This window comes from Hippichthys cyanospilos, chromosome 14, assembly GCF_059441005.1.
Source record: "Hippichthys cyanospilos isolate Australia breed blue-spotted pipefish chromosome 14, RoL_Hcya_1.0, whole genome shotgun sequence".
NCBI classification, from domain to species: Eukaryota; Metazoa; Chordata; class Actinopteri; order Syngnathiformes; family Syngnathidae; genus Hippichthys; species Hippichthys cyanospilos.
In genome coordinates this window covers 20,334,704-20,360,000 of record NC_142382.1, presented here as the reverse complement: position 1 = coordinate 20,360,000, position 25,297 = coordinate 20,334,704, and the positions used below count along the sequence as shown (strand labels likewise).

Here is a 25,297-nt window from a genome sequence, read left to right as displayed (position 1 = left end):
GCAGTTTGACAGCAATGGTAAATAAGTACAATTACCAAAAAACGCCAGCAGATAGAGGCAATACAACACAAATACAGCCAAGCCCCTAGGGCCATGACACTTATTTTGGTTGCATAACCGGGACAATGTCATAAAGAGGGGATAAAAAAAACTCACTATTCCGTGTCGCAACATGAAAATGACGTAAATCAGGGACGTTGTAACACGGGTATTATGCACTACATGATATTTTGTTCTATCAATCTCATATGTATATAGTTTCTTCCACTCCAAAATCTACAGCATAAAACATTCAGTGTGAGTCCATTCCTTTATTAGTGCTTCATCATTACTGCCCTTACTGCCCTATTACTGTTTTTTATTGCCTTCTTTATTTGCTCTTTCGTGTGGAATGTACATCTGCTCGGGAAAGCGATCAGAATAAGAATTTCATTGTGTCATGTAACCATGCATATGACAATAAAACTTGAATCTTGATTTATATTGACTGAACAAAATTGTGTTGAACCATAATTGAACCATTATTCTTTTTGTAATCAAGTACATTTGAGATATATTCATGATAAAATACCAATAAACGTTCTTCTCACAGGCCACACCAAATGAGAATTCATCTTCCCTCCCGAAAAAAGAAAAGGTCTGTCGTGGTAAAGAAGGAGCTGAGCCCAAAGGCAAAGATCTCGATTTATCAGTCTATCTACGTTCCGGCCCTCACCTATGGTCATGAGCTGTGGGTCGTACATACGTACGTAGATTGATAGATAAATCCTGTCCCCACCGACGGTTTCGACCCTGCACTTCTCTGCTCTGCGCTACTCTGCTCTACAAAAAACAGCAGCACCACCCCATGGGAGCCGCTCCTCATCTTGCCAGTGACGTCATGTTATCAGCGACGGTAGCGAACGTGCACTCGTATAAAAATAATGAATTTTGCAGAAGGATTAGGGCTGTAATCCCTTCATCCTCAGTGATGACTTCACTTTCTATACCAGGTTTGAATCTGGTCATTTTCAGTCTAGATCCTCACTGAATCCAGACAGCTCTGGATTCCCCTTCAGGACTGAGGATATGGTCAGAGTACTCAGGGTCACCAGGGAGAGCAGCTCACCTGGTCCAGACAACATCATCAGCCAAGTCCTGAGGCACTGAGCAGGACAACTAAGAAGTGTTTTCAATATTTTATTTTAACACTCGATTGCTATACTGTTCCTCAACTGTGGAAACATTCCACAGTCACCCTATACCAAAAAAACAAAAACAAACCAAAGACCTTGAATGAGCTTCGCCCTGTGGCCCTCACCTCATGACTCTTGACAACAAGAACAGATTGCCGCATACGACATTAATGTGTTCTAAGATCATTGGCTAAACCTGTCATAACTCGCATTAATGTTTTTAATCAACAGACAGTCAGACAGGCAACAAAAATGAGCTTGATGATGGGAGGTACCTCCTTTGCATTTCTTGCAGAACAGAAGGGATACATTTGTACCCCAAGCAATTTTACTTCTTAATTACAGCTAGCAGCAGTTTTTAATCTTGTGTTGTGCGTTATGCTGATTTTTTTTTTTGACTCTTATTCTTCCGTGTGATGCTTCTCACTTGCTGCGGCTTCTTAACTATCCTTAGGGTATAAATAAAGTTATATTGACATAAATTGATTTGAGCCTTTGCATTTGGTGCATGGATTGTGACTGTTTTGGAATACAGGAAGGATAGATAGCTTGATTGATGGATGGATTGATGGATGGAATCTCCTATTATGGTCAAATCTTTTTTTTTCCCTTTTTGTCACAATACATATATATATATATACATATATATATATATATATATATATATATATATATATATATATATATACATATATATATATATATACATATATATATATATATATATATATATATATATATAATGTTTCCAGTTTTTCTTCCCAAAATTTAACATGTTGAAAATCGTTTGAAAACATATTCATGATGACTCTCTTGAACATAACTTATGAAAAGTGTGGCATAACTACTTCCATTTCCTCATCCTGCTGAAACCGTGTGGCGTAATTGTCTCCTCTCCTTAACATCAGGATATTATTTTTTACATGATGAAAACTTAAGGTAAACTACATTTAAGTTGTTTTATTAAAAAAAAAAATACTGTGATGCTTCGTTGTGAAAGGACCCTCGGGTGTCACAGCAGTAAGTCACTTTTACATGAGGTATGGGGTCACCCACAGGTTTATTTGGCTCATTGTTTTATTTATTGCATTAGTCATGGCTTAAGACCTATAATTACGTATTTGTGAAGATGTGCGTATGTACAATATAGTTGCTTTTACAGTATAACATTTCAAAGGCATTTTGCATGGTGGGGCTCGATATAATCGCGGACTTGAAGTGAATGGGTGCTTGTTCGCTCTGTTTTACATTTCTATGTTCTCAATCAATGCTAGTGCATTAAATAAGCAAATTTTTTTACAAGATTAAATTAGTGGTTGAATTAGATTTTTGGGTAATGGTTTTAGTGTTTGGGAGTATATACAGTATACACAAGCACACGGTACATACATTTTGAAAACCATATTGGACTTATTGGACATATTGGACAATTGGTTTATTAAAATTTTAATTTTCATTCATAATTATTGATGTCAATTTTTAGTTATTTCTGTAACCACTGTGGTTTTTTTGCAAAATAATAAATGGGTCCAAATTTTGTCTTAAGAATGTACATATTTCATGACTGGTTATTCCTCTTAAATTGAAACGTGACAAACATTTGGAACTCGCATATAAGATGATATGCAATGAATATAGTCACCTCACCTTTAAGCCCAATGAGCACAGGAACATCTGGGCAGCTCTCTCTCCACAACTGGTCAGGTAGCAACCGAGGAGGGCCTCTACACAGTCAGCGATGCTCTTATCTGCTATGCACTGCTCTGTGTGCAAGTCGTAAGAAATTGACTGCTTTCCAAGCTCAGCGCCGTAGTTCTCCTCAGATGGATTCCAAAAACCCACCACAAAATCATCTTCCTCGCCTGCCTTGCTGGGGTCCAGGTAGCACATTGCATCCCATGAGCTGTAGTCAAAGTCCTCATCTGGAGGTACTGTGAGTATTGGTTCTGAGTGATGTTGGGCTGAGGAAAATATTTTCTTCTTAGGGGCCTTCCATTCATATGAGGACTCCATGGATGGTGATGGGCCTGAGGCAGTGGTTAGAGAGTGTGTGTAGCTGCTCAGAGAAATCTTTTTACCAAAGGCACCGGATCCTAGCAGCATATTGTCGATGAATTTTATGTGTTCCTTGTAGTATTCCAGGTCATCCTCCATGTTGACCTCATCTTTTGGCTCACTCTTTAAAAGTAGGTCTTCCTCATTACTGATATTGTTCATCTCTTCACCACAATCATAACCAGAACAGCTATTAGACAGCTCTCCTTTGGCCTAAAGAAGGAGAGAAATATGACATAAAGGGTTGGAATTTGTTTTTCCCTTAGCAGAGCACTTTTGCAACTCATTGACTTTATTTGAGAGTTGAGCAATATGTGTTGTTTTTTGTAGGCCCTAAATAATGACTGCAGTTTGCGCAGACACCTCAGTAGACATTTTTAAATTCCGACGAAAAACACATTTGTACAACTCATACATTTACTTAATGGGTCTGTTTGGCTGTAGCTTCCTTCTTCTCGTTCCTGCTACATTTCTCCTGATTTGGAGAGGATGAAGATGGTAAGAGATTGTCATGCAGACCTGCATCAATTAACCAATGTGGATTTTGTTAGCATGGACCCACTAGGCCAGACTGTGAAGAGGATCTTACCCAATCGCCTGCCATTGTTGCACTGGGGATGTTCTTGTATATCTGTGATGTTCTGTATGATTTCTTTTTCATTGTTTTCAAAATGCAAAAGTTTTTGAATTCTTAAACACAACACAATTTAGTCATGATCATATGAATGGTTAAACACACATACGTCTTTTTGACAGCGAATCCATACACATGCAGCACAAATCTGACCCCTCCACCTCCTCTCTCTCTCTGTAAGCTCATAGCATATACAAAAATGTCACCTCCCCTTTTTTGAAAGCCAGACTCTTTCCGCAACATGTTTTGTTTTGCTGAGGGAAACGTTAAATTAGTTGGCCACCCTCCAGCTTGTGAGTTATAGTTTGAGCTTTATCACATAAAGCGCTCTGCAAAAGTAGCATATGATAGCATGTTAGCCACGTTACCTGACGTAGTTAGCCAGCAAAACAGTATATGGACACTGCAGCTGTAACGTGGTTGGCTGCTGAAGCAGAAGAAGACTATGATGATACACTATTGAGAAGTGGCTCCCGCTGTGCAGTGCATTTGCTCATGAAGGCAGACGTAGGAGGGAAAATAATTTATCGGCTTTGACAGTATTTGGACAGTTTTAAACTAACTGTGACTTTTAAACCGACGATACGTATATCCGCAATCTGGGTATGGGCACATGCAATTCTATATCATTCAATATTATTTAATATCACACATTTTATTGGAAATAATTCCAGAACATTTAACTGAACTTCTCTGCCTTTATAGGAGTTACGTCAGTAATTGCATTTTCGAATTGTTACTTACTGAGTCTGCTCTAACTGCTGTGTTTCAATTCCAATCTTATCAATTTCTACCTTTAAAACGAATCTATTTGTAACATTTTAGTCTCAAACCCAATTTGAATCAATAAGGAATCAGATCAAGAAGCATAATCGATTATTGCATTGGAATCACTGAACACTTTGTCAATTCTCACCCCTACTCCAAATGTGACAGGCATATCAAAAGAAAGCAAAGAACAAAAAGAATCACACTTATCTCTTGGAATGCCTGCACACTCTAACTCTTACAGTCTTCTCAGTGGATTACATTGATCAATTACCAAATTAAGAGAAACAAAGAAAGTGTGCTGAGCACTGCTTGACAATATACCAGTTTGGAATCCACTAACCTCATTTGAATCAGACTTGACAGGAATGGTCTTGTCCTGGTTGACCACATAGCCAGGAGGAAGCCAGTTGACTGGGGGATCAAATATGGACACCACCATCCTGCTCGGAAGTCCTTTTTTCTTGCCTAAGCGGTACAGGTTACAGTTGCTCACCTACAAATTGTGCAGACAGGAGGACAGATGGTATTTAACAGCAATACCATACAACTGTAACGTACCATTTAATTTCTGCTGAGATTATGTAATACAGCTATAAAAATGACACCACATTTATGATGGTGTTTCAAAGGTCAATCTTGGTAAAATATATATGAGGGAACTTTAAAGAGCTTGAAACCGAAAGTCATGAGTAGAGTGTATTGCTTCTTTACGGTAATGTCATTCAGGCCTTGAGTGTCTATGCATGGTATGAAGGTACTGTTGTTCTTTCCCACAAAAACGAAAGGGAGGAGGAAGCATGGATGATTCCTGCTGCTGAGGTGTAATTCATATATTTCTCCATCACCTCATGTTTGAAAACTGATAATTAACACATACAGGTGGCCCTTGAAACTCCTGAGACCTCAGACTGGGCTGGCTGGGCCATGCTGGGCTCTTGAATTGATGCCTGTCTGAGGCAAGACAAATGACAGGCTGGCCATCACGAATGACTTCTGTCTCCTAGTTGATATGGGAATTGTTGTGGCACAACCAGGGGAGAGGCGAAATAAGCGGTATGTTGGGATGATGGATACAGAACTGAATGATCTTGTGGTGATTATCTGACAGGTGCTTTGCAATAGAAGAGATTGGTTGTACGAGCATATCCATAGCCATAGTTTAGAAGGGTGTGAGTTTGAGGCCCAGCTGATTAACTCTGGCTAATGATGCATGTGACAACCCCAGAGTCCATACCAATACTGAGGGCATGGGTGCGTCTGGCAGGAGTGAGTGGACCTGAAGAGGAGACTTAGGGCTGTTGAGGGGGGAGCTCTGCTTGATCCAACCATATCCTCTCATGTATAAATGGACTGTGGATTTGGACAATTTAAGACAGGGGTGGGCAATTCCCGGCCTCGGGGGCCGGTGTCCTGCATGTTTTCCTGTTTTCTCTCTCAAACACACCTGATTCAAATGATTAGGATTATTCTCAAGCTCCAGCAGAGCTTGTTGATGAGCTAATGGTTTAAATCAGGTGTGTTAGGGAGAGAAAACTGGAAAACATGCAGGACACCGGCCCTCTAGGGCTGGATTTGCCCACCCCTGATTTAAGATGTAGTGCCCCCCTACCCAGGATACAAACAGAAGCGGGCAGTGCGATGGCCCTGCAGTTCATCCAACCTCAGGAAGACATGAACCAAGCTGCATGGACTTGGGGTCGCTCCCTAATGGATTCTGTGTCGATGCGCAGTCAGTAGTTGTTGTGTGTGTGTGTGTTTTTAATAGGAAGCCTGTCTTTTAGTGTACTGGAAGGCCCATGAAGAATGAAATCAACTTGGGTGGTGGCATTCTATTGACTAAAACAGGTTCTGCTTGAAACATCTATGGCGTAATCTGCCACTGTTCTGTCGCGCTGGTGATACGTTACCGAAAAAACCCCCGGCACTACTTAGTGCTACCACTGCCCAAACTGAACACTTTATCACCCCAAAATGCTGGGGATTGTCTCTCCCATTCAGGAATTCCCCACCACCAAGCCAGTGGTTAATACTAGGTGATGACTGTGGAATTCTGTTTTCACCTGCTTGAAAGCTGGACCAGTCGGGTACAGTTGACTAAAAAGCCTCACAGATCTCTGCGTCACTGTCATTGTGTTACTGGCTGCCAAACTGGGGTTCAAGAGCATTGAGGAGCAAGTCGGAGAGCTGGATCAGCTGCTTGTTGAGCGAGTGAGGTGATGATGACCTGTATTTGGTCAGTGATCTTGGCTAGATGACATGATTGCCAATTGTATATGACAATTTTATGGTATATTGTGTATGACACAAGCATTTGCTATGCGATAACCAAGCTTGCTTGGCAAGTGAAAGTAAGCAGAATGTGTCATGTTTTATATTCAATTTTCAAGAAACCGTCCATAAATTACACTGGATAGATTTGCCCTATTGGAGGAGTAAGAAACAGCTAAGTGTAAGTTTACACTATCACCTGGAGTGACTCAGGTTATTTTTTTTGCCCCTATGCCCCCTGAGGATGATCTTTTGATGGCAAAGTGAACTGGAAATGTAATTTACTCTTTAAAATTAACATATAGATATATTTCTGGGTCCTGTATGACAGCCATTTCAACATAGTCGGGTACTTCTGTGCACAAAAATGTTAATCACGACCGCAACGCAATGTGTGACGTCACGGTGTCCTCAATGCACATGCGGGAAAGTGTTGGGCTGCTTTGCGTTCACACACAGGTCACATACAGGTTGCATTTATTTCCCCCCCCCAAAATGAAGTTGAGCATTAAAAGGACAATGTGTAAGATTTAGACAGCTTTCCACTAAAAAGCAATACATTAAATAATAAATTATAAAGTTCAAAAACTTGCAAAGAAATGTGATTTTGATGACCAACAGTAAGTTTTAAATATAATAGTAGGTCTAGTAGGGCTGTACAATTAATCAAATTTTAATTGAGTTACGATAATGGCCAACAGAATTGATTCAGTTGATCTCTGCCGATATTAGAACTTAAAAAAAAAAACGGCTGTCAAATCAACTACGGGGGGCAAACGCAAATGCAGCAGCCTTAACTGAAAGCCTACTGAATGAGCATTGTGACGCGATATTTTGCGTTAGGTCTGAACGCAACAAGAGTGGGACGCGATGACGATGCTGAAGTTGGTTTCACAGGTGCACTTTCAGCTTTCACTTCCACCTTAGAAGTTTCCCACTTGTTTGAATTACAAAAGCCTCTGATTCTCTCACCCCCCCAAATACCCTGCTAGCTATCAATTGAGACCCATTTTTAAAAATACGATTGGCAAAAAATTTGAATAAGTCCAGTTTGAAATGACTGAAAATTACATTTTCACAGCTTAGTCCATACTCTGAGTGATTCTGGTATTTTCAGCAGCCACCCATCAGCACCAGAATTTCTGGGTTTCTCACCTGATTCCTAATATATACCTTGCTAGTTGTCAAATGAGACCCATTTTGGAAAATCCGACTGGCAAAAATTGAAATAAATTGGGTTTGAAATGATCAAAAATGAGGTTTTAACTGCTAAATCCATTCGCACGTTGAGTGATTCTGATACATTTGTATTTTTTTTTTCTTGCAAAAAATAATTTAAGGCTGTTGTAGGTGCTGTTACAGGCCTGTTGTACTATGTGCTTGGTTCTAAGAAGACTTCATTTTTTCATTGGTTTTCACTCAGCAAGGAAGTTAGCTGTAATGCCCTGTGTGCCAAGTTTTTGCTAAGTCTTACGTGAATGTTTAATTAATTACTTTATTAATTTTTGTTTATTATTATTTTTAAATGTCAAGACCTGAAGCCTTTTTTATATACTGCTTGTTTAAAAAAAGTGCAATGAATAGACATGTTTGCCCCAACATGATGAATAATCGTGATTAATAATTGTGATTTCCATTTTGACCAAAATAATCATGATTTTTATTTTGGACATAGTTGTGCAGCCCTAAGGTCTAATTATCATTATATTATATAACATGAGGGGTGGCACTCCTCCAGAGACTGCCATGTCTGTTATAGCTATGGACAATAGAAAATGCAGCACCTGCTGCTGTCCGTAATGAAATTTTACACATTGTCCCACTATGCCTTGCAATGTGAACCTAGCCTAAGGGACAAAATGTGTAAACCCTACCAGTTTCATTTGCTCATCCCTACATGTTTCATATGCTCCTTCAACGAACCCTTACATTTGCGCTATCATGGACCAGTAGGAAATCTCAGAGCAGGACGCTTTCAATGACTGTGCCCACTAACTGTAGACTGAGGAGTGGACCTCTGCGGCGGAGGCAAAAAAAAAAAAAAAAACTGCACCGCAGGCTCCACCGAACCCCTGAGACCAACTCACCAAATCCCTAGGGTTTGATTGAACCCACGTTAAGAACCAGTGGTTTAAATAAATACATAAATGAATAAATTTCTATAGTTCAAATTAATGTATTAGTCTGGAATGGTAGGCAACTAATTACGACAACCTATCATCATCGTCTATGTCCCTCAGGGCAGTGGTCTCCAACAATTTTATCACCACGCTTGATAAAAATTAACATAAAAAAAAAAATAGCTCAACGCTTAGGGTTTTTTTTTGAGGGGGGGGCTTAAACTGTACAAAAATGTACAAAAAATACATCGAGTCCATCATAAAACTAAATTACAAAAGCTATTAATTTCAAGGGAAATACCCGAAACAAACAAAAATGTGAATGAGCTCTATCCAGACAGGACAACACTATATATCATAATGAATGAAAGAACTGATATTATCTAGCATGTTATACTCAGTGACAAGTTGTTGGATCAACAAACAAACACATTTTGAGCATATTATCATACATCAACATTCTTACAAAGTACAACTTAGGGTTGTCGTGGACCAGATTTCACAGAGGTGTTTGTCACCAACTGACTTGCGCTCAAAACTACACCATCCTTCTCACGACAAAATGTAATATCAACAGTGGCCAGAGGCGGCGCCAAAAAAAAGAAAGATCAAGCCAAACAAAACACAAAAGAATGACATGTTAAACTAAATCAGTTCCGAAACATTATTTCAGGTCCAGCCCAAGCTGCCTGGTACCAGTTGATCCACGGACCTGTGGCTGGGGACCACTGCCTTCGGAAGTAAGACAAATATAAGGGAGAAAACTGGTCTTAAATTGTCAAAAATATTCATCTAAGGGAAACATCCATCCATCCATTTTCTGTAGTTGCTCATCCTCGTTCCTCGTTGGTGTTGCAGGCCTATTAGTGCCTATGGACTGTCTATGGAGGAGTAGGCGGAGGACACCCTGAACGGCAAACACAATGCAAACTACACACAGGAAGGCTGGAGCGAGGTGGATTTAAATTCGGGTCCCGAAACTGTGAAGCGAATGTGCTATCCACTGCACCAAGCCGCATAAAATTGAATAAAATAGTCTTATTTTTTTGCATTGCGACTGCTATAGTAGAAGGCATAGGTAACTATCTACTAGGTAATATCAAACGTAGCTCAAATTATCTTGATATGAGGCGGTGAGCCTGTTCAGACGCATAATCGTTTTAGCTCCCTTGTTAGGTACACTCCATCTCAGTCTACTGGCTCCCACACATTATTGGGGACTCCATCACATGTGACATTAAGCTTAAAATGCCAGCCACCGTAATGTGTATTCCCGGGGACAGAGCACCCGACATTGAAGCTAGTCTTAGGGAGCTGAGACGCAAGAGTCCTAGACACCAGCGTAGTGCAAACAACACTAGTTAATCATATATAGTGACATGTCGGCTCCAACGATACGAGAATGAGGCAGTCTGAGATTACAAAGAAGAACATAGCTAGGATTTGTAATCTCGCCTGAAAGATGAGTTGGCATCGAGTTATTGTCTCTGGCCCTCTGCCTGCGAGGGGCAATGATGAGAGGTTAAGCAGATTATTCTCGCCTAATCGGTGGATGGCTAGATTCTGTAGAGAACAAAGTTTCCAGTTTGTCGAATATTAGCCCTCTTTCTAGGGGCGGTCCGACCTGCTGAAGGATGGACGGCCTTCACCCAAACTGGGAAGGCACCATCACTCTTTCTGGAAACATAGATTAGTGTTTGAGCCTTTCATGACTTCTCACATTAGAGCATGTCGGGTCGCAGGTGAGTAGCGAGCCTGCTAGTACGGGTGTGGAGTCGTTAAGGCTAAAGTTAACTGGTACTAGGCTGGACTGTTACAACACACATAGTATACTTAGTCTAGGTCACTGCAATCCACACACTGTTTCATTACCTAATGCTGAATCCCCTCGCATTAAGATTTCTGCTGAGGTGGTCCTAAATGAGGAATGAAGTCTGCTTCCTCAATCGGTCGGATTCATGACATACTACCTAGTCGGAATATTAATACTTGCGTGGTAGCTGTTAAAACGTGATTCCTACATTATTAACATTGCGGCGAGGTTTTGATTACTCAAAATTCAAACTGAGACCCAGGCATCATAATCTTATCAATATTACTACTACTGTATTAACTCTATGACTCCAAATACTTCTCCCCCAACGCTCATTTGCGTACTCATGCTCCTCAAGCTGCGCATGACTCCGGGGTGCCTGTCTCACTTGCTTGCCCACTCACTCACCTGCAAGCCACACAGCTGTCACACAGCAGACACTATATTTGCAACAAATAACAAACTTACAAATATATATATATATAAAAAAAACCCTAACCCTTTTTTTTTACATCACCACTTGTTTGGTGTGTTTGTGAGTGTGAGTGTGTGTGTATGTGAGAGAGAGAGAGAGAGCGAGAGAGAGAGACAGAGAGAGAGAAAGATTTTTTCAAATCAAAATAAACAATAATTTTAAATTATAAGTCAAATAGAGGACTCACCTTCTTGCTGCGCATGTAGCTCAGCCTACCCTCGTGGGCATCAGGGTAGGTGCAAAACAAGTATGTTGTGATGGCATGTTTGAGAAAGGAATCACCCAGCATTTCCAGTCGTTCCAAGTTGAAACCATCACTGGCATTGGAAAGGGTCAAGGCCTGCAGAATAAGGCCTGGGTTGGGCCCCAAGCTTTTTATCGAATCACCTGCCACTTTGCTGGGATGCAAGACAGCAGCAAGTGTGTGTGAATGTGCTTTGTGAGCACTGGGAGACTCTTCGGCTGGGCTGTAAGCTGAGGTAGCATTGTTTCTGTGGTCCGATTTTCTTTCTAGTGTACATTCATAACAATGCTGCGGAGGGCATGTGCTAGGACTCTTGAAACTGTGAGAGGGAAGCACAGGAACTGAGGTAGGGATTTGCATTGTTTCAGGGCTAAGCAAGTCAAGAAAGCTATGCTGGGAGCATTGGCAATTACTCTGGTTACTGTGTCCTCCTTCTGAGAAACAATTGTCAACATTGTAAGGAATTAGAGTAGAGCCATTTGCAAAAGTCTTGCCACAAGTAACGATGGCTTGCAAATGGAGATGATGACCATTATCCATTAAGGAAACAGAATCAAGTGACTGGTGTTGAAATTGAATGTCACTATCTTCAGTTAATGATATGAATGTTTTGCTGTCAATTGATTTCTTCCACCCAAAGTCCAAGTTTGGATACCTGCCAGATAGAAACACAATTTACTCTTTTATTAGGTACAACAAAACAAAATACATCTATGTCAAATGCTAGACAGCTTAACTGAGCATTTGTAGTAAGAGCAATTGTTTCAACTCATATCAGTCCTTGTGTGTTAAAACTGACCAAAAAAAATGTTTGAAACATGATTTGATGTGGTGACAAATGAGACCAAATCAGAATACACAGAATTACATGCAGAAGTTTGCAAAATCACAGGTCAAGGTGCATTGGTTCCAGACTGCATAATAAAAAAACAGGTTCTACTGTTTGCAATATCACCCAACTTCAAATTATTTGATCAAATTCCATGGAAAACACTTTTGGTCATGAGGATAGTAGGTTGTGAAGCCAAAATCCCAGTTTAATCTCTACCACTCACTGTCAAAATTCCTCAGGTGGTAATGTAAGAAAAAAAAACTTGATTATCAACAGAGGAGTAATTGAACCTCTCCATAGGCCGTCAGCTTAATGCGGTGGAGGGGTTAGCACAAAGGTGATGAACTCCAGTCCTCCAGGCCCAGTATCCTGCATGTTCTCTAACTTTGTCTCTCAAACACACTGGATTCCTGACCTTACTAATGAGTTTTTTCTTTCTTCCAAGATGGCGGCGTGTGTAGACGCAGCGGGCACTCGCTCTTCCGACAATGCGTTGTTTTGTTTGTCAAACAAGTGTTTGTCTAAAAGTTTTTCCGGTCAGTTTACGCCACAATACGTGTAAAGTCGACGGGTCTTCTTACAAGCAAGATTTGCCAAGTTTTAAACACGGAACTGGAGAACTTGCTAAGGGAACTGGGGCTGCTACGCCGGCCTGCTAATTCACCGGACTCGCCTGCTACCCCTCCCCCGGAAAGGAGGCGCCGGAAGCGGTGCACCAGGACGAGGAAGCGGGGCAAGCGCAGAGATATCTGAGCTAGGCTAGAGGCTAGCCCAACTCGCCCGGCCATACCATCTATCCTTTTGGCGAACGTTCGTTCACTGGATAACAAAATGGACAATATCCGACTTCTGAGATCAGCAAATCGAAAAGTGAGTGACTGTTGTGTGTTAGTTTTCACTGAAACATGGCTGAATAGTAACATTCCGGACTCTGCTTTACAACTAGAGCAGCTAACATGCAACAGATCCGACAGGGGGGGGAAGTCGCACGGTGGTGGCGTGTGTGTTTACATCCGCGAAGCGTGGTGCCGGGATGCCACTGTAGTATACAAACACTGCTCACCTCTGGCGGAATACATGATCGTGACGTAGCGCCCCTTCTACTTGCTAAGATAAGTTCAATCCTGCTGGTCGCTACCTATATCCCCCCAACTAACAACAGCAACAGAAGTGCGGCGCTGAACGAACTGTAACAGGCTATCAGTGAACAACAAACAGCACAACCAGACGGCTTCATCATCCTCGCTGGGGATTTCAACCATGCTGATCTTAAAACTGTTCTCCCGATGTTTCATCAACAAATCCACTTTGCAACAAGAGGACATAACATTTTGGACTTGGTTTACACTTAGCCCAAAGGAGCGTACAAAGCCACCCCCCTCCCCCACATTGGTGCCTCTGACCATCTCACTATTATGCTAATGCCTGCATACAGACCAAGAGTGAAAGTCATCAAACCTGCACTGAAAGAAGTAAGGGTGTGGCCACAGGAGGCGACCTCAGCCCTACAGGACTACTTTGAGTCAACAGACTGGGACATTTTGAAGGAAGCAGCCACCTACAACGGCATCACAGATATTGAGAAGTACACATACACAGTGACCTCCTACATCAGCAAATGCATGGATGACGTGACCCACATCAAGAGGATCACCACACGGGCCAACCAGAAGCCATGGCTAACAGGAGACGTCCACAGACTGTTGAGGGCCAGAGACAAGCCTTCAAAGCTGGGGAGAAATCAGCCCTGAGAACAGCGAGAGCCAACCTGTCCCGTGGCATCAGGAAAGCCAAACAAGAATACACAAACAAGATAACTTCTCACTTCAAGGACAGCAAAAATGCACACAGCCTATGGCAGGGCATTCAGGCTATCACAGACTACAAACCTGCACCACAAAGCTGCGAGAGCTAAATCACTCTGCTCAACAACCTTAACAGTTTTCTTTGCACGCTTTGAGGAACAGAACACCACCCGCCTACAGAAAACACCACCACCTTTGAACGACCAGCCTCTGTGCCTGTCTGCTGCCAGCGTCAGGAGGACACTCTCCGCCATCAACACCCGGAAAGCAGCAGGTCCAGACAACATCCCTGGCAGGGTGCTGAAAGACTGTGCAGAAGAGCTGAAAGATGTTTTTACAGACATCTTGAACACCTCCCTGAGGCAAGCCATTGTACCATCAGGCTTCAAAGCTTCCACCATCATACCTGTGCCAAAGAAATCCTACCCATCCTGCTTCATCGAATGAAGCAATGAATTCAATGCAATGAAGTGCATTGAATGACTAGTCCTATCACACATAAAATCCATCCTGCCCCCCAGCCTGGACCCGTATCAGTTCGCCTACAGGGCAAAGCGATCCACAGACGACGCAATCTGCTCTGCCCTCCACCCGGCACTCACCCACCTGGACAAGAAAGATTCATATGTGAGAATGCTGTTCATAGACTTCAGCTCAGCGTTCAACACCATAATACCCCAACAACTCACCTGCAAACTGGACAAACTGGGCCTCAACACCTCACTCTGCAACTGGCTGCTGGATTTCCTCAGCCAGAGGCCTCAGGTGGTGCGAGTTGGCAACAACATCTCAGGCAGGGATCACCCTGAGCACGGGGGCCCCACAAGGCTGTGTGCTCAGCCCCCTCCTCTTCACCCTACTAACACACGACTGCACAGCAACCCACAGCTCCTACCACCTCGTGAAGTTTGCTGACGACACAACACTCATCTCCAACGGCGACGAGAACCACTACAGGAAAGAAGTGGCGCTTCTGACCAGATGGTGTAAAGACAACAACCTCCTGCTAAACATCAGCAAGACCAAAGAGATGGTTGTCAGCTTTCAGAGAGGCCGCACCCAACACCCCCCACTGACCATCGATGGTGCTGCAGTGGAGAAGGTGAGCAGCACCAAGTTCCTGGGGGTGCACATCAGCGATGACTTCTCCTGGACAACCAACACTGCATCTCTGGCCAAAAAAACACAGCGGCGTCTCTACTTCCTGCGCAAACTGAACGGGCAAGTGCCGCGCCACCCATCATGACGACATTCTACAGAAGAACCATCGAAAGCATCCTCACCAGCTGCATCACCGTGTGGGGCGGGAGCTGCACTACAACAGGAAGGCTCTACAACGCATCGTGAGGACAGCTGAAAGGATTATTGGTGCTCCACTCCCCTCCCTGCAGTACCTGTACACCACCCACCTCAGCCGTAAAGCTGTCACAATTGTCACCGATACAAGCCACCCTGCACACAGTCTGTTCAGCCTCTTGCCCTCCGGAAAGAGGTACAGGAGCCTCCACTCCCGCACCAACCGACTTAGGAACAGCTTCATCCACCAAGCTGTGAAACTGCTGAATTCTCCCCCCTTCCCACCAGTGAAACTGCTGACCTCTCTCTATATCCCCTCCTCTCTCCCACATTCAGCCCCAACACCTAGCTGGCGACGAAGTTTAGGTCATTCGACCCCCCCCCCCCACAAACTTTGCTCATGCACTTGCAAAATTTGCACAGACTTACTGCTGCCATATTTATTTATAATTACACTTCCATATCACTAGCGATTACACAGAACTATGGCAACAACCTCAAATGCACACAACTGGGACAACCACAGTCAGAGTTGTCTTGCTTTGTCTCGTACTGTTGGATTGTCTTGTCATATGCTGCTACTTATGTCTTGTCTTGGGGTACTTTTGCCATACCTGTTTTTTCGTATTTAGTTTGTAGTTTTAGTTATTAGTTTAGCAACACTAGGCAATGTAGATCTAACATACTGCACATTACATTACAATGGATAAGAATATCGTTTTTAGAATTGTCTCCACTTGCGCACCTGCACTTTGTTATTGTACATGTAAAACGCAGAGGATAGTGAGAAACCCAATTTTGATTCCTTTGTATGTTAAGCACATGGGAAGAAATTGACAATAAACTTGACTTTGACTTTGATTCGTTTGAATCAAGTGTGTTAAAGGGAGAAAACCTGAAAACATGCAGGACTGGCTCTCGAGGACTGGAATTCGACACCTATGCATTAGTGGGTTAGGAGATAAATTGTCTGGGATTTTATGCCGCTGGCAGGGTCACCCATGAGAAACAGGTGCTAGGGGAGGGACCAGACTTAACACAGTTGACAGAACTCTTATGATGACGATGACAGCTTGAGCACATTTTCCTTTTTGTGGAGGCAGGTCACTAGTGCTCCCTTCTGGAACCAGGCCTGGAGGTAGAACTCGCCAGTGACTGCCTGGTGGCCTGGTCTGTACCCATGGGGTCAGCTGGGCTCAGCTCAAAGCGGTAATGTTGGTTCCCATTGGTTAACCACCTGTGGGAGGGACCATAGGAGTTGGGTGCAGTATGAGCTGGGGGAGACCGATCACTGGCTGCAGAAGCAGCCCTTGGGACATGGAATGTCATCTCTCTGGCAGGGAGGTGGTGGGCAAGCCGCAAAAGTTCAGACTGGATATAGACCTCCTCGCCTCCACACACAGCTTAGGTTCTGGTAAAAGTCTTCTTGAGAGGAGTTGGGACTCTCTTCCACTCTGGTTGACCATGGTGAGAGGCCCAGAGCAGGTATGGCATACTTACTGCCACCCCAACTCAGCACTTGTGCATTGGGGTTCACCTTGGTGGATGAGAGGGTAGACTCCCTCCATTTTTGGGTGGGGGACCAGTCCTGACTGTTGTTTGTGCCTATGGACCACATAGAGGTTCAGAGTACACACCCTTTCTAGAGTGTTTGGAGGGTGTGCTGAAGAGTGGTCACTCTCGAGACTTTCAATGCTCACATGGACAAATACAGTGAGACCTCACTGGGAGGTCCGCCCAACAGAACTTGAGCGAAGTTCTTTTATTGGAATTCTGTTGTTCTGCGCCTCCATTGTTGAGGTCATTGATTGGAGTTATGGTCGTAAGTGGTCATTGCCTGTTGTGGCAGCAAGCCCCAAACCCGTTGGTGCTGAGATCCCCAACCGTCGGTCTGCGGCCCGGTACCAGCCTGTGGATAAACTGGTATTGGACCACATGGGCCACAGCCGAAATAGTGAACTTGTCATAGCTTGTAAGAGTTGGCTAGTGTTTGTGTTGGGTTGCCTCCCTTTTTAGACGTTTTTGAGGAATATATCTAAATTCTGCTAGTGTTTGTATTGCTTTGGTTCCCTCTTCAGGCGATCTGAGTAATTCATCTAATTTCAGCTCATTCCAAGCTGTATTACAGAGGCTGATTTAATCACATGACACCTCCGGCTCAAGGGGCAGGAAAAACCTCAACTGAACAAAACCCTAGTTTCCGTGATTAGAGCCGCTCAACATCTCCAGTGTTTTCTTTACTTCCACTTGCTGTTTGTGTCAGTGAAAGTGTCACTTCTGAGTTCTGTTTTGATTTTCTTTCATGTGACATGCGTGTTTGTTGGTATATTAAATATTGTATAAATGTTAAGTTTAATTTTCTGTATTGTGAATATTTTTGTGTCATTATAATAATAATTGTACTTTATATTTCTGTATATTTTCAGTTTTATAAAATATAACCTTCAAAGATTGAAGGCAACAGTAAACAGGTCAAATTTATTCGAGCCTCTTATTCCTCTTGGACTGATTGCCATCTGTCAATTTGTGTTCTGACATACACTGAGGAACGAATAGAACTACATATTTCCATTTTATGTATTATCCATATTATGAAAAATAATTTATTTTGAAAAACCATGCCAGATTCTATTGGATTTGTTTCAGTCGCTTGACCTCCAAAAATTCACTGCCAAAGTTAAATGAGTAATAAATAGCCATCTTTCAGGAGGGAGAAAGGCCCAGTGAAGAGACGGGTAACAAGCCTAAAACTTCACTAATGGTGAGTTTATATTTTATGTGCAGTTGGTATTCGCCAGCTCTAGATGTTGTATGGCTGTCCTGGTCGAAACAGGCCTCTAAAACATTGCGTGGACATCGGGGGCAGTGCCTCCTGATTGGAAGACCGGGATGATGGTCCCACTTTTTAAGGAGGGGGATCAAAAGGTGAGTTCAAATTATAGAGGGATAGCACTCCTCAACCCCCCCAGTAAGATCTATGCAGGGGTGATGGAGAGGAAGGTCCGTCAGGAGGTTGAACCTCAGACTCAGGAGGAATAGTGTTTTATTTGTCCTGGCTGCGGAACAGTGGGCCAGCCTACATCCTTGGCAGGATCCTTAAAAGGGCATGGGAGTTCGGCTTCGGGTGCATGTACACCCTAATACAGATTCCCTCGAACACCATTTTCAAAGTTTGATTTGCATTGTTGAGAGTTAAGTCAAATTAGTTTCTAGTGAGGGTCACACTCCGTCAAGGCCACCCTTTGTCATTGACTGTTCATAAAATTCATGGTCAGAATTTCTATTTTTTACAGAATTTTCACAGCTCAACGCTTTTTTGTACAGCAGGGAGGCACTTCTTATCATCTGTGAAGTTCATCATGAACTTTCATTTGGCCTCGCTTCTGTTGCACCTGAACCCCGCGGTGGCTCCAGCTGCGGGCGGACTGAGCGGCCGGCAGCCGAGGCGAGCCAACAGGGAGGCCTGCATGCTAAGCTGAAGGCTGGGGCTGCTGGGCCATCGGTGCCTGGACTGCTGCTGGTTAGCGTCCGCTACCTCGGGAATGGGATAGACGAGCTGAGAATCCGGACAAGCGTTCATCATGAGAGTGTTGGTTTTTTTACTTGCACTGAAGAGGGATGCACCGGACTAGGCGGTCAAGATGGAGGTGCATGCTGTTTGCCGAGGAGGGTAATCAGCAAACATGATCAAGCAGCCAGATCCTGTGTTCATCACAGCGGAAGATTTCAACTAATGTGACCTCAGGACTGTTTTCCTAAAACAGCCGAGCGGTTACGGCCATACTCACGAGCAAGGTTAACTATGTGTGCGCCTCCTTCGTATTTTTTTATTATCGCCTGCTTCGTTTCTATTGTCATCATCCTCTTACTTCTTCCTTTACCGCCACTAGCAATTTTAGGAGCAATGTCTAACAGATGAAGTTTGCAAAGTCTTCCCAACACACCGACCAGCTGTGCCATCAAGCTAGATGAAGGCGTTCGGCCAAAAGCATATCGGCATTTCTTTGATTGACGTGACGCCGGCCAAAAGCATATCCGCATCTCCGTGACTGAGACCGTGACTGTGACCTTATAAGACCAATAGCATATCGGCGTCTCCATGTCATGCAAGAAATAGTTAATTTTGTTGACGCAGCAAAGCGAAAAAAATAGTGCGGGCACACTGACCGGCATGTTGGATTGTTCGTAAGACGAAAGGTTTGTGCGTAAGAGGGGGACAAAAAAACGCCGCGGTTCACGTTCGTAAGATGAAAAATTCGTAAACCAGGGGTGCACTGTATTTCTTAAATTAATTAATGTAATTTGTAGTCTGCTTGGATAGTGAACAGAATAAGAATTTCACTGTGTGGTATAGAATGTACTATACTTGTGACAAAAAAAAAAAAAAAAAAACTTCTTTGAGTCTCTTTAAATCTTAAGTAGTAAGGTGTCTAGTTCGGTGGTCTCACAACTCCATCTTTGCTTTTTTCAGATGATGCAATGATGTTGCCTTCTTCAAGCCATGATCTCCAACTCTCACTGAAGCAGTTCATAGTTGCGATTGAGGAGTTTGGAAATAAGCTCCTAAATTGAGACCCTGGTCCTCAATCAGAAAAGGATGCACTACTCTCTCCAGGTCAAGGATGCTATCCTGCCCCAAGTGGAGGAGTTTAAGTATCTCGAGTGAGGGCATGACGGAGAGGGAGCCGACAGGCAGTTCTGTGCTGTGTCCACTATGATGCAGACTTTGTCGTCAAGCTCCACTCTCAACAAGAACTAATTCTCAGTTGTTTTGCCAGTGATTTCTGTATCTACCATAATGTCACCCTGCCTTACTAAATAACAAAAAAAAAACAACTAAAACAAAAACACTTCCATCGCCCAAAAGAACAACCATTTAAAGCTATGCGAGCACACACATTTTCACAGGTAAATTTTTTTTAATTGTAATACTTGCAAAGACTTGCTGAAAGGGTATCGGCTTATGACTATTGTAAAATGATAATAAGCCTGTCACAATTGATTTTTTTTTTCTTTTTTACTGCCCCCCTCTTCCGGTTCAGAGAGGGGGCTAGCTAGATGGTGACGGTTGACTTGACCGCCTCCATTTGGCCCTGCGCTGATCGACCATCATGGGTTAGGAGATTGGCTGTCCGCAGTCCACTTGGTTGGAATGTGGGATGGTTCCTGCCCAATGACTTTGCCTGCTGTCAAGTCATTATTGCACTATATAGCACAATATGTTGTTGCTGTAATCTATATTGTTTACCTTTACTTGTCTGAAATGTCTATCTATTTGTCTGTATTTGGTACATGCAGCATCCATTTCAACCTGTGGGCCTGGAAGGGGGCTCCTCCCACCTGTGGTCCCTTATGGAGGTTTCTGATTTTTCCCTAATTGGGGTTTTTGAGTTTTTCCTTCCCCTTCTAGGAGCTTTGACAGGGGATGCTGTTGTGTACCTTACACCGAAAAGATGTCTCTGTATGACTTCTTTTTTCGACAGAAGTCTCCACATGACTTCTTTTCTTCTGTGAAGCCCTTTGAGACTTCGGTGATTTAGGGCTATACAAATAAAATTTGATTGATTGATTTGATTGAAATGACAATAAACATCAAATATTCATCAAAAGCTACTAAAAACCTAATGTAGTAGTCTCTGGTCAATTTGTTGTTTTTTACTTGACGACATACATTGTTGTGAAAATATTTTTCTAATTTGATACCTGAAATCAGAAGGAAGAATTTGTGATCCAACTCCAGCTTCGCTGGCTGTCTGGGATCTAAGTTCCTCTGCTGTTAATAGGCAGTGCAGACGATAGAGAATACTGGGCAAACACACTGCTTTCCTCCAAAGGGATGCTGGGATTGGGTGGATGGCACAAAGCTCTGGAACCAGGATCTGACAAGCACAGCACTTCTTAATTGCAATGATGCAAATTAATGTGTGTAAAATGTGTTGCATAGACATTAGTGTTGTTGAAAGCGTTGATACTTTGAGAAGATTTGATACTTACATGCTATATTCAAACACAAAACAAATTTCTCATGATATCAATGCGATGTTGCATGTGCATGTAAGTAGTGTAAGTCGTGTCCACTTTGCAAGGAGGCACTGCTGTGTAGGGTGGGGCAGTGATTCAATATCAATATGTATTGCAACAGACAAGTGATGGGTATTAATAAAAATTACGTTTAATAAAAATGTTCAAAGAAATAATAGTTTAAATACCTGTGACGCCAGGGTGATTTATGCCTTTTGATTTATGCAACAACTACAAACGAGCAAAATTGCACTGCCTGTTCTCACATTTCCTCACAGTAATGCAGAAGTGGGACTGAATAAACAAATAACCTGTGACAATTTAGTTTATTTATTTATTTATTTATATATATATATATATATATATATATATATATATATATATATATATATATATATATATATATATATAATATAATATAATATAATGGGCTGGGTATTGGGTACTAAAAGTGTATTTGCAATATATATTGCGATACGTATTGCGATATATATTGGGCAATGTTTGGTGAAAAAAAAAAATCTATGGTATAGATATTTAAAAAACACGCCACTTCATTGCAATATATATATATATATATATATATATATATATATATATATATATATATATATATATATATATATATATATATATATATATATATGTATGAAAGTTTGAATTAAGTGATACGATATTATAAGCATTCATGCTCGGTTCAAGTCTTTAGCATGTCGGCACACCAGCTTAGTGACACCGTGAAAACGCCCGAAGATGTAGACAAAAGACCGCCAACACCTAAGGTGTTTGATGTTGCAAAGTGGGAAAAATGCCGTCAAGAGGAGACGAAAAAACATCACAGTCCATGTCGTGAAGAGGAAAAAAGCGTAAGGCAGAACGTCGTAAACCGGGGTCCTTACACTTTGTTAGACGGGAAGGAAACAAAGCACTTGTACTTCTTTAGCTGCAAGCCTGCCACAAAATGAGCTACCTTACTGTCTTTGGGAGCGGAACAGCCAACAAGCGCTTACTACACAATCATATCATCACTGCAGGAAGCCTCTTTCAATCCAGTGCATACATTAGCAATATCTTGTGCTACATTCACATGCATATTTGTCAAACAAAGAATAATTGAAAATTAGCTGGGGATGTGAGCAGTAAATCTTGCACCGCATTTAAGTGTGCTTCAAGCCATAGCAGATCTTGGATGAAGGCATGCAAATGCGCGCAGTGAAGAACCCGACGCTATGAATCAGGGATTTCTGTTGTGCAGGTGTACCTGTTGTCACAAGAAGCTTCCAACATATTATACAGATGGGTACTAACTAAAAATGTACCTGTTTGTTCTGGAGACTTTCCCATTTTGCTTTCCTCTTCTCTGCACTGCTGAGAGGCAGTGCTTTACCTTTTTGGTTCAGGTGACGAGGTGTTAAGAGATTCAGTCTGTGAGAGTAACAATAAATTATGTTACTAATATTGATTTTACTGGTAATAATAAATGAAAAGAACAGTGTGACAAGCACTCAATATGCTGCTGCTTGAGTGAGTCCATGTCTGGATAGAAAATTGTGTGACCATCTCCTGGAGGCTGTCTTCACATAATTTTAAATTGGATTTAGAAAACCCCCAAAATCTGTCCAATAATAATATTATTAGGGCCCGAGCAGTGACCACTGCGAGGTCCCTATTGTTCCTCCCCAGATTATTATTAGGGCCCGAGCAGCTACCGCTGCAAGAGCCCTCTTGTTTTTCTCCGGATTATTATTAGGGCCCGAGCAGCTACCGCTGCGAGAGCCCTCTTGTTTTTCTCCGGATTATTATTATTATGAGGGCCCGAGCAGCTACCGCTGCGAGAGCCCTCTTGTTTTTCTCCGGATTATTATTATTATTAGGGCCCGAGCAGCTACCGCTGCGAGAGCCCTCTTGTTTTTCTCCGGATTATTATTAGGGCCCGAGCAGCTACCGCTGCGAGAGCCCTCTTGTTTTTCTCCGGATTATTATTAGGGCCCGAGCAGCTACCGCTGCGAGAGCCCTCTTGTTTTTCTCCGGATTATTAGGGCCCGAGCAGCTACCGCTGCGAGAGCCCTCTTGTTTTTCTCCGGATTATTATTATTATTATTATTTACTGTGCAGCGCTTTTCCAATTTTGAGGGCCTAAACATGCACGAAAAGTCACCAAAATTTGCACATTTGTCGGGCCCGGTGAAAAATTGGATAATTTTGTGTTTCCTAAAACAATGCAAAAAAAATGGCTCTGCAGCGCCACCTAAGGTTGAAAAAGTGCACCTGGTCCCGGCCCGTTTGACCTAGAGCTACGAAAATTTTTAGGCATATGTAGGACCTAGAGACCTACAAAAAAGTCAGCGCGAGCCATGTGCTCAGATGTACAGAAAAAGAGTTATGATTTTTTGAATGTGCATTTTTGGCCCATTTTTGCACGTTTGCAGGTCCCAAACTGCTCTTTGTTTCTCCTAAACGCTTTACTCAATCCCCTTCAAATTTGCTGTGGTCAATATTCACACATAGGGCCACAACTGGGCAAAATTTGGTGCAGATCCGCTGACATATATGATAGAGGCGTGGCTTCAAATTATGTGTTCAATTTTTCCTTCGCCAAGAGTGACATAAACCTTAATAACTTTGATGTACTAGCTTAAAAAAAACTAAAACTTCATAGACACATGGACACTTATGTCTTAAACACCTTTACAAAAAGGTTTTTTAAATACCTACAAGCGCCGCCTAGTGGTTGATTAAAATGTCATTTTTTACACTTTTATGTATTGTGCTCAGTCTATTTGAGTAAAACAAGTGAAAACTGGTCAGAATATCATTAAGACATGGAATATTAAGGTTTTAAAATTTTACGACTTTTCGATAATGGGCGTAGTCTGCACGCCACCTCAAAGTCAGATGACTCGCCAAAACGAAAAAAGTGGCTGTAATTGGCCCCAAAATGGCCTTATGAGTGGAAAATAGCCTCTCACTCCCGGCCCACTTGACCTAAAGCTACAAAAATTTGTAGCCTTATGTAGGACCTCGAGCCCTACAAAAAAGTCAGCGCGAGCCATATGCTCGGATGTACAGAAAGAGAGTTATGAATTTTTGAATGTGCACTTTTGGCCCGTTTTTGCTCATTTGCAGGTCCCGAACTGCTCCTTTTTTCTCCCAAACGCTTGACCCGATCGACTTCAAATTTGCTGTGATGTTTTATCTGACTGTGAGGCACAATTGTTCAAATTTTTGTGACGATCCGCCAACAAATATGTTGGGGGCGGGGCTTTATATTATGCCTTTGATGATTACTTTGCCACATGTGAAACAAACCTTTATAACTCAGCTTTACAAGCTTAGAAAAATCTGAAACTTCACAGACACATGGAGACTCAAGCCCTTAAAACAAGTGTTTAAACAAAATTTCAATTGCTTGTGAGGCCATCTAGTGGCAAACAAAAATGTCAGTCTGATGTCTCGCCAAAACGAACAAAGTTGCTGTGTTTGGTCCCAGATGGTCTTATCTTTTCTAAACATTACATATTTGATGGGTTTCCAATGCGGAATACACCTATCAACGTATTTTTTGCTATAGTGCGAGCGCCACCTAGAGGCAGCCAAAAACATAGCATTTTTGAAACATTTTTACGTGTTTAGCTGAGCCCTTTGAAGTAATATCGCTGAAATTAAGTGTGACAGGCCTCTAGACAGCCCTGCTGACCTCCACCAAATTTTACAAAATTTCGATAATGGGCGTGGCCTTTACGTCCATTTTCATTCCGAAAATTTAACGGACCAGTAAAAGCTGCTGT

At 42.3% G+C, this 25,297-nt stretch overlaps 1 protein-coding gene across 3 annotated transcripts in view; it reads right to left on the bottom strand.

Annotated features, from left to right (window-relative positions):
• dicer1 (dicer 1, ribonuclease type III) overlaps positions 1–25,297 on the bottom strand; it is a 146,899-nt gene that overhangs the window by 15,971 nt on the left and 105,631 nt on the right. For all 3 annotated transcript variants that reach the window (XM_088433078.1, XM_088433077.1, XM_088433079.1), the window contains 5 exons: positions 22,829–22,934; positions 21,192–21,367; positions 11,499–12,210; positions 4,976–5,128; positions 2,823–3,443 (listed from right to left, as the gene is read on the bottom strand). In XM_088433078.1, the coding sequence (XP_088289204.1) occupies positions 2,823–3,443; positions 4,976–5,128; positions 11,499–12,210; positions 21,192–21,367; positions 22,829–22,934 (1,768 nt within the window). The remainder of the gene's footprint in view (positions 1–2,822; positions 3,444–4,975; positions 5,129–11,498; positions 12,211–21,191; positions 21,368–22,828; positions 22,935–25,297) is intronic.